General features: G+C 51.4%; 2 protein-coding genes across 4 annotated transcripts in view; one reads left to right on the top strand and one right to left on the bottom strand.

The window, feature by feature from the left end:
* SMG5 (SMG5, nonsense mediated mRNA decay factor) overlaps positions 1-1680 on the bottom strand; it is a 34549-nt gene extending 32869 nt beyond the window's left edge. For 2 of the 3 annotated variants that reach the window (XM_003795261.3, XM_023516480.1), the window contains exon 1: positions 911-1163. In XM_003795261.3, coding sequence (XP_003795309.1) covers positions 911-1080 — 170 coding nt within the window. In that variant the 5' untranslated portion in view covers positions 1081-1163. Of the gene's footprint in view, positions 1-910; positions 1164-1661 lie in introns of those variants that run through there. The other variant, XM_023516481.1, reaches the window with a different exon arrangement.
* Positions 1681-3123: 1443 nt separating this feature from the next.
* The window catches only part of TMEM79 (transmembrane protein 79), a 9792-nt gene continuing 4231 nt past the window's right edge, over positions 3124-8684 (top strand). The window contains exons 1-3 of the mRNA XM_023516479.1: positions 3124-3217; positions 3989-4788; positions 5040-5253. Of these exons, the coding sequence (XP_023372247.1) occupies positions 4032-4788; positions 5040-5253 (971 nt within the window). The 5' untranslated portion in view covers positions 3124-3217; positions 3989-4031. The remainder of the gene's footprint in view (positions 3218-3988; positions 4789-5039; positions 5254-8684) is intronic.

Genomic DNA, 8684 nt, shown 5'->3' with positions numbered 1-8684 from the left:
AAAAAAAAAAAAAAAGAAAACCCCAAACTCTTCTCCCTACCAGAAGTCAGAAAATTCAATTTAAATCTCTGTTTCACTGTATTTTGATCCCGTTTTGGAGCCCATGTTCTAGCTGACCTATACAAACCACCTCCACCCAGGGTAGGAGGAGCTCCTACTGGCCTGTTCCCAACAGAGGGCTGAAGGACTGCAGATGTGACTTGAGGAGTGTGGGTGGTACTACAGAAATCAGAAACCAGGAATGGTAGTTGCCTGGCAAGAGACCGAAGTCATGAGGCTGGGAGGAAGGCAGGACTCAGGAGTCCCCAGGTGCCCCGAATGGCTCACTCTGGACTCAAAATCCCGCATGGCCCTTGCAGGCCAACACTAGTCTTGTAGCTCCTTTCTTCTCATTCAGACTCCCCCAAATTAGAGCCATATGGAACATCAGAGCACATTCAATCCGAATCTCTCCTTTTAAGGATAAGGAAAATGAGGCCCAAGGTCATCCAGTGAAAGAGTGGCAAAGCAAGGACCCAAACCCGGCTCTCTGGACTTCAGTCCAGGACTCTCCCCGTGAGTCCTACGGAGTTCTAAGCACCGCTCCCTTCCGGTATATCTTCATCTGTGACCCCACCCTCACCCACCCAATCTTTCTGGCCCCAACCCCACACCATTACCCCGACCCCGCAAAGCCTCCCGCTGGCCAAGCTCGCCGCGGAGAAGAGTCCCCCATGTGCTTCTCCCCAAACCTCCACCCACCCAACCCTCCTTTCAGCTGCATCCCGAGGACGGCGCCCTGCTCCGAACTTGCACCCTCCTCCCTCACCCGCACCCCGGCCGGCCCCCGAGCCCCGCCCGCCGGGAGGCCCCGCCCCTCACGGCCCCCCGCAGCCCTCAGCAGCCGCACTCACGCCCCGGCCCCTCTCACCGGTAAAGCCGCTTGGTGTGGAGGACCTTTGCTTCGGGCTCGCCGCTCTCCCCTGGGGGGGGGCCTTGGCTCATGATGCCCGGGTCCGGGGGCGGCTCCACTACCGCCACCACTGCTGTCCCTGGCCAGTGCCGCAGCCGCCACCGCCGCCGGCCCTGCTCGGCCGCCATCGCTGTGAGGCGGCTGTCCGCGACAGCTCCTCCTCCGCCTGCGAAGTCTCGCGATAGCGGCCGCACAGTTGCAGGCCAGTGGCTTGCTGCTGCCAAATCTCGCGAAATTAGTTTTCCCTCCCGGGAAGTTGCCAGAACTAACTCTGGGCTGATTGGCCTCTTTTCCGGCTTCTCCAAGCCCTTGCGCAAAACTTTATTGGCAAAACTGTCAAAAAACTGACAGTGGACCCAGTGAGGCGGCGGAAGCTAAGTGTATCAGGACACGTGGATGCACAGCGAGGACTGTGACATTGCTTTGGGCTGTAGTGGTATCTGGTCCATTCTGCCCGCTCCTTCACCGCCTCCCCATTTTAGACAAGCCTCTTTGAGCTTACTGGTTAGAATGACTATAATTCTCCCTTTTTCCTTGTCATTTAAACAAACCAGAAAAATGCATGTGAAAGTTCTCTTGGAAAGATTGAAGCATCACGTAGGACAAAGGCCTTGGAAGACACGATTTGTAGAAGCGCCTCTGCTCTCCAGCTCCTCCCAAAGATTTCCAGCTGATATGCCCATTTCTTGCCAGCCCAGCAAACACTTACTGGAGTCCTGCTGTCTTCTAGTCATAGTGCTGGATTCTGGGGACACTAAAATGATCAAGCTAGACACTGTCCCTGCCTTCACAAAGTTCAAATGACTTTAGGGAGAAGGTCTCAGGAATGGGAAGCCACTCCCTCACCTTTCTGACCCTTGATCCTCACATTGGAAAGATCACATCCTATTTAATTTGGATTCCTATTGCTCTTTTAACCTAAACCTAAGCTAAAAAACAAGGGGTTTTTGTGCCTTTGTACACGTTGTAATGAGAACATAAATTCCCCTTCTCCCACTATGCACCAGACTCCAGCCATCCACCTTCTTTCTGTCCCTGAAACAGCTTAAATCTTTCCCACCTGTTGGTCCTTCACTTGCTGTTTCTTTCCTAAAACACTCATAGTCCTGATTTCCCTTCAAATATCTTATCAAAGAGGTCTTCCTTGCTGAAACTAAGTGATTTAATTGCTCAGCTTCTTTATTATGTTACCCCCATAGAGTATAAACTTCTTGAGGCAGAGACCTTGGCTGTCATCTTGTTCTTTCTGTGCCTGTGTTTAGCATAGTGCCTAATAACTGGAGTTCAATAAATGTTTACTGAGTGAATAAGTATACAAAGTTTATCTCTTTTCTGGGTCTCCTGACCTATTCCCTCTCTGCTTTCTTGAGCTGGGAGCTCTTATGAATTTCAGGTGCCTAGAATATGAACTTAACATTTATGCCTAACTGCACCCCCACTTTCTTTCTTTCTTTCTTTTTTTTGAGACAGAGCCTCAAGCTGTCGCCCTGGGTAGAGTGCCATGGCATCACAGCTCACAGCAACCTCCAACTCCTGGGCTCAAGCGATTCTCCTGCCTCCACTTCCCAAGTAGCTGGGACTACAGGAACCCGCCACAATGCCCGGCTATTCTTTGATTGTAGCCATCATTGTTGTTTGGCGGGCCTGGGCTGGATTCAAACCCTCCAGCTAAGGTGTATGTGGCTGGCGCCTAAGCCACTGAGCCACAGGCGCTGAGCCAACCCCACTTTCAAAAAAGATTTATTTGGCAAGAGGGTATATGAAAAGTAAAAAGAGGGGCAGGCAGCGCCTGTGGTTCAATGGGTAGGATGCTGACCCCATATACCAAGGGTGGCAGGTTTGAACCCAGCCTGGCCAAACTGCGACAAAAAAATAGCTGGGCATTGTGGTGAGCACCTGTAGTCACAGCTACTCAGGAGGCTAAAGCAAGAGAAGTGCCTAAGCCCAGGAGTTGGAGGTTGCTGTGAGCTGTGACACCACAGCACTCTACCGAGGGTGATAAAGTGAGACTCTGTCTTTTAAAAAAGAAAGAAAGAAAGAGAAAAGGGGGAAAAAGAATGATGTCCTTCACTAAGTGTTTTTTCTGTCGGCAGATTCAGCAAGGCAGGGCCTGCCCCTTTAATCTGGGCCCCACCTGCTCTGGTCAAACAGGTTTGGAGACACAAGTAAAGGGAGGGGACAGACAGAAATACTTGCAGAGTTAGCAGTGAGCTGGGTAGCTGCTTCCTGGACACTGGAGACCCTTCACCTCTCTCCAGATGAAAAGTAAGAGGGTGTCATGGTTCCAAATGGCAAGGGTAGGGGGACCTTTGAGGAGACAAGGGGAAATCAGCCCCATCCAGAAACAATGAGATGGAGGGCAGCAGGGAGGGGAGAAAATCAGGAGAGAAGGCATGGGAAACAGCCATGATTAGACCTAAAAGTCAGAAGGAACAGCCCCAGGCCCTGCGGTGATAGATGAGGTGGGCTGGTGAGGAGTTTGGACAGTGACCAAGTACGGATCAAAGGACAAGGTACACTGCAACTGCCAGCTCCATGGGACAGATTTGCTGGCAGATCACTGATATTAGTTGCCAGGAGTGTTCTAGTTGGGGATCTGAAGAGAGAATGGGAAATGGGATGGTGGAACAGCTTCTCTGTCCACAGGAAGATCTTTTGTGGGAAAGAAACTTTTGACAATGTTCTAGATACCTCTTGTCCTTCCCGTTCCTGCATTAGGGTGGCCATGACTCCAGGGGTTTTGGTGGAGGGGGTAAAATGTGTGGGTGGAGACTGACTAAGGCCACAGCTACCAAGACCTGTGCCCCCTGACTCACCTCCTTTGGACAGCATTTGATGTCGAAAGGGCCTCTATTTCACTGCTCGCTTCCCTCCCACCTCCCTCTGTTTCAACACCTTCCTCTGTCTTGTTCTCTCTAAGATTCCAGAAGGAGCTAAAACCCATGAGATCAGTTGCTCTAGAAAGTTTCAGGTCTGTTAACCCATCCTCAGGGCCAGAAGACAGGGGTCTCTAGCAGCTTCCTCCCTTCTCTCCAGGATGACATGACCTTGTGGTAGACTCCGAAACTGAGGCCCTAGAATGACAGAACCTGAGAGCCTGGCTCTGCTGGAAGTGAAGGGTTCTGAGGCCCTGGAGAAGAGCTCACCCCAGGCCTTGATCCCCAATGGGCGGCAGCCAGAAGGGGAAGGTGGGGGCGCATCCCCTGGAGCTGAGTCTCTCAGAATGGAGTCTTCAGCGGGGTCTCCCACAGCCACCGAGGGGGCTGAGGATGGTCTAGACAGCACAGTAAGTGAGGCTGCCACCTTGCCCTGGGGGACTGGCCCCCAGCCCAGTGCTCCATTCCCAGATCCCCCTGGCTGGCGGGACATTGAGCCAGAGCCCCTTGAGTCAGAACCCCCTGCAAAGCTAGAGGAGCTGCCTGAAGATGATGTCAACCTCCTGCCTGAAAAGGCAGCCCGAGCCTTCGTGCCCATTGACCTTCAGTGCATTGAACGGCGGCCCCAAGAAGATCTCATCGTGCGCTGTGAGGCAAGTGAGGGCGAACGCCGGACCTTCCTGCCCACCCGGGCCACCCACCCTGAGCCCCCTGAGTGCAAGTGGGCTGAGGCAGTGGTGAGGCCACCTGGCCATTCCTGCAAAGGCTGCGGGAGCTGTGGAGGCCGTGAGGGGCTGAGGGCCGTGGCCTCTGTGGGAGCTGCGCTCGTCCTCTTCCCCTGCCTGCTGTATGGGGCCTATGCATTCCTGCCCTTTGATGCCCCACGGCTGCCTACCATGAGCTCCCGCCTGGTCTACACGCTGCGCTGTGGAGTCTTTGCTACTTTCCCCATCGTCTTGGGTGAGCCTGGGTCCCATGAGAAGAAAGGGAGCATCTGGGAAGTGGATTTGGGAGGTAGGAGGGCTTTCCTTCCCTTCAGGGCACCCTGCACCCTACTGTTCTATACACCCATCTCCTCCCAGGACCACTCTGCCCAGTGTAGACAGCCCATGCTTGTGCATCACTCAACACAAACCCGGCCCCTCCTTATATCCTCTTGCATTCTCCTGCCTGTTCTGACCCGATGTATCCCTCTCCCCAAATCTACACAGGGCTCCTGGTGTATGGGCTGAGCCTGTTATGCTTCTCTGCCCTTCGGCCCTTTGGAGAGCCACGGCGGGAGGTGGAGATCCACCGACAGTACGTGGCACAGTCAGTCCAGCTCTTCATTCTCTACTTCTTCAACCTGGCCGTGCTTTCCACCTACCTGCCCCAGGATACCCTCAAGCTGCTCCCTCTGCTCACTGGTCTCTTTGCCATCTCCCGGTGAGTTGGGGCTGGGGGTGGGGAACAGGATAGGTGTTAGCATCAGAGCACTTGGGGCATCTGAATGTCTGGAGAGCCAGGGCCAGGGCTTTTCTGGATCCTACGTTGCTCCAAATGTGTGCCCTGGAGAGATGTTCCACTTGTTCTCAGGCACTTAACCCCACGTGGTAATGGGGGTCAGCTCTGTGTCTTTCCACAGGAAGCTGATTTCAGAGACATGCACCACTGTCAGCTGGAAGGCTGCAGGTGTCACCTAGATCAGTGCACCACGACAGCCGCTCTTCCGTGGCACTCTTCCTCAGGTAGTTCTGTTGGCCTCTAGCTGAATGCCTCCGGTGACCAAACACTCAGTTCTTTTCTTTTTTGAGACAGAGCCTCAAGCTGTCCCCCTGGGCAGAGTGCCGTGGCATTACAGCTCACAGCAACCTCCAACTCCTGGGCTCAAGCGAGTCTCCTGCCTCCGCCTCCCAAGTAGCTGGGACCACAGGCGCCCGCCACAACGCCTGGCTATTTTTTGGTTGCAGCCGTCATTGTTGTTTGGCGGGTCCGGGCTGGGGATTCGAACCCGCCACCTTAGGTGTACATGGCTGGCGCCTTAGCCGGCCGAGCCCAAACACTCAGTTCTTTATGTGAAGCAGTCTCTTCCTTCCTTCCTTCCTTCCTTCCTTCCTTCCTTTCTTTCTTTCTTTTTTTTCTTGAGACAGAGTCTTACTTTGTTGCCCTTATTAGAGTATGGTGGTGTCTCTTAGGGTCAAGCCATTCTCTTATCTCAGCCTCCTGAGTAGCTAGGACTATAGGCACCTACTACAGTGCCTGGCTATTTCTAGAGATGGGGTCTTGTTCTTGCTCAAACTGGTCTTGAACATGGGAGCTCAGGTAATCCACCCACCTTGGCCTCCCAGAGTGCTAGAATTATAGGCGTGAGCCACCACGCCCTGCCCCTGTTTCAGTTTCTAAAGGTCCTACTTTTTAGAAAGTTCTTTATAGTATGCTTCTGCCCTGACTTTGAACTCTAGAATTCCCTAGGACAAATTCAGATATTTGACAACAGTTCTCAATTTCTTCCACCATAACACCTCACTCCCCTAGTCTCTGCTTTGCTAAATGGACTTGTTCCCGTAATAGTCCTGGCTTCTTCCCTCTAGGCAAAAAATGTTTCTCTTTGACAGTGGAAAAGGACTGGTTGAGGGTATAGCATTTCTCTTCATCTTGCTGATGGGAAGGCCCTAGTCCAAGGGTACCGTCCTTTTCTTCATACAAACTGAGGCCACATTAGCTCTCATGGCAGTCTCCATACTTGCCTTTCTTTTATTTTTTATTTTTTATTTTTGCAGTTTTGGGCCAGGGCTGGGTTTGAACCCGCCACCTCCAGCATATGGGGCTGGCACCTTACTCCCTTGAGCTACAGGCACCACCCCATACTTTCCTTTCATTCTTAGTTTGCTGTCACCTAAAATCCATAGGGAGGTTTTTTATTGTTTTTTGAGATGGAGACTCACTCTGTTGCCCTGGGCTAGAGTGCTGTGACCTCAGCCTAAGTCACAGCAACCTTAAACTTTTTTTTTTTTCCAGTTTTTGGTCAGGGCTGGGTTTGAACCTGCCACCTTCAGCATATGGGGCTGGTGCCTTACTCCTTTGAGCCACAGGCACCACCCATCTTTTTTTTTTTTTTAAGTGACAGACTTTATTGTCCTCTGTAGAATGCTGTGCTGTCACAGCTCACAGCAACCTCCAACTCCGGGGCTTAGGCGATTCTCTTGCCTCAGCCTCCTGAGTAGCTGGGACTACAGGTGCCCACCACAACACCTGGCTATTTTTTTGTTGCAGTTTAGCCAGGGCTGGGTTTGAACCCACCACCCTTGGTATATGGGGCTGGCACCCTACCTACTGAGCCACAGGCTCCACCCTCAATCTTAAACTATTATTCCCTCTCTCTCTCTCTCTCTTTTTTTTTTTTTTTGAGACAGAGCCCCCTGGGTAGAGTGCTGTGGCATCACAGCTCACAGCAACCTCCCAACTCCTGGGCTCAAGCGAGTCTCCTGCCTCAGCCTCCCAAGTAGCTGGGACCACAGGCGCCTGCCACAGTGCCCAGCTATTTTTTGGTTGCAGCCGTCATTGTTGTTTTGGTGGGCCCGGGCTGGATTCGAACCTGCCACCTTAGATGTATGTGTCTGGCGCCTTAGCCGCTTGAGCCACAGGTGTCGAGCCTTAAACTATTATTCTCAAGTGATCCTCCTGCCTCAGCTTCCTGAGTAGCTGGGACTACAAGCATCTGCCATAAAACCGGCTAGTTTTTCTATTTTTATTTTTAGTAGAAGTCTCATTCTTGCTCAGGCTAGTCTCAAACTCCTGAGCTCAAACAATCCACCTCCTTAAGCCTCTCAGAGTGCTAGGATTATAGGCTTGAGCCACCTCACCTAGCCCTTAGGGGTGTTTTCACGTGATCACTATTAACCCAGAAGGCACCTTTGAATTTCTGAACTCAAATATAGGTCTTCCATTTTTTCCTAATACATTTCCTCTTCTTACATTTGATACAGGATTCCAGGTTGCTTTAATTGCTAAAAATCCTTCCTAGTGATACAAACTTAGTGTTCCTGTCAATTCTATTGTAGCCTAGTAGTCAGCTATCCTACCAACCTCCTGACATCATGCAGCCTTGTATTTTCCCCTGGTAGATTTTCCCAAGATGAATATGTTCCTGCTCAGGTAACTCAGCCTCTCATCTCTGACTCTTGGGGAATCCTGGTCTCAAATAGAAGTTAGCTTAAGCAGTGAGAAGCATCAGGGAGGTAGGCCAAGCATTAATGGCTCACAGCATTAATCCCAGCACTCTGGGCAGCCGAGGTGGGAGGATTGCTTTCGCTCAGGAGTTTGAGGTTGCTATGAGCTAGGCTGATGTCACACAACACTCTAGCCTGGGCAATATAGCAAGACTCTGTTTCAAAAAAAAAAAAAAAATGGCTCAGCAGCTATAGCTCAGCGGTTAGGGCACCAGCCACGTACACCTGAGCTGGAAGGTTTGAATCCAGCCCAGGCCCGCCAAACTTGAGCCCAAAAGTTGGAGGTTGCTGTGAGCTATGATGCCATGGCACTCTACCCAGGGTGACAGCTTGAGGCTCTGTCTCAAAAAAAAAAAAAAAAATAGCCAGGCCTTGTGGGGAGCACCTGTAGTCCTAGCTACTTGGGAGGCTGAGGCAAGAGAATCACTTAAGCCCAAGAATTTGAGGTTGCTTCAAGCTGTGACCCCACAGCACTCTACCGAGAGTGACATAGTGAGATTTTTGTCTCAAAAAAAAGAAAAAATGAGAGAGAAAAAGAAAAAGAAGCCTTGGGGTGGGGGGGCTAAAGGAAGACTCAGTGATTGACTCAACTTTCCATTTTATTTATTTATTTATTTTTGGAGACAGAGTCTCTTTTTTTTTTTTTTT

This window comes from Otolemur garnettii, unplaced genomic scaffold (assembly GCF_000181295.1).
Source record: "Otolemur garnettii isolate 467f Iridium unplaced genomic scaffold, OtoGar3 scaffold00091, whole genome shotgun sequence".
Classification (NCBI taxonomy): domain Eukaryota; kingdom Metazoa; phylum Chordata; class Mammalia; order Primates; family Galagidae; genus Otolemur; species Otolemur garnettii.
This window is presented reverse-complemented; position numbering and strand designations above follow the sequence as displayed.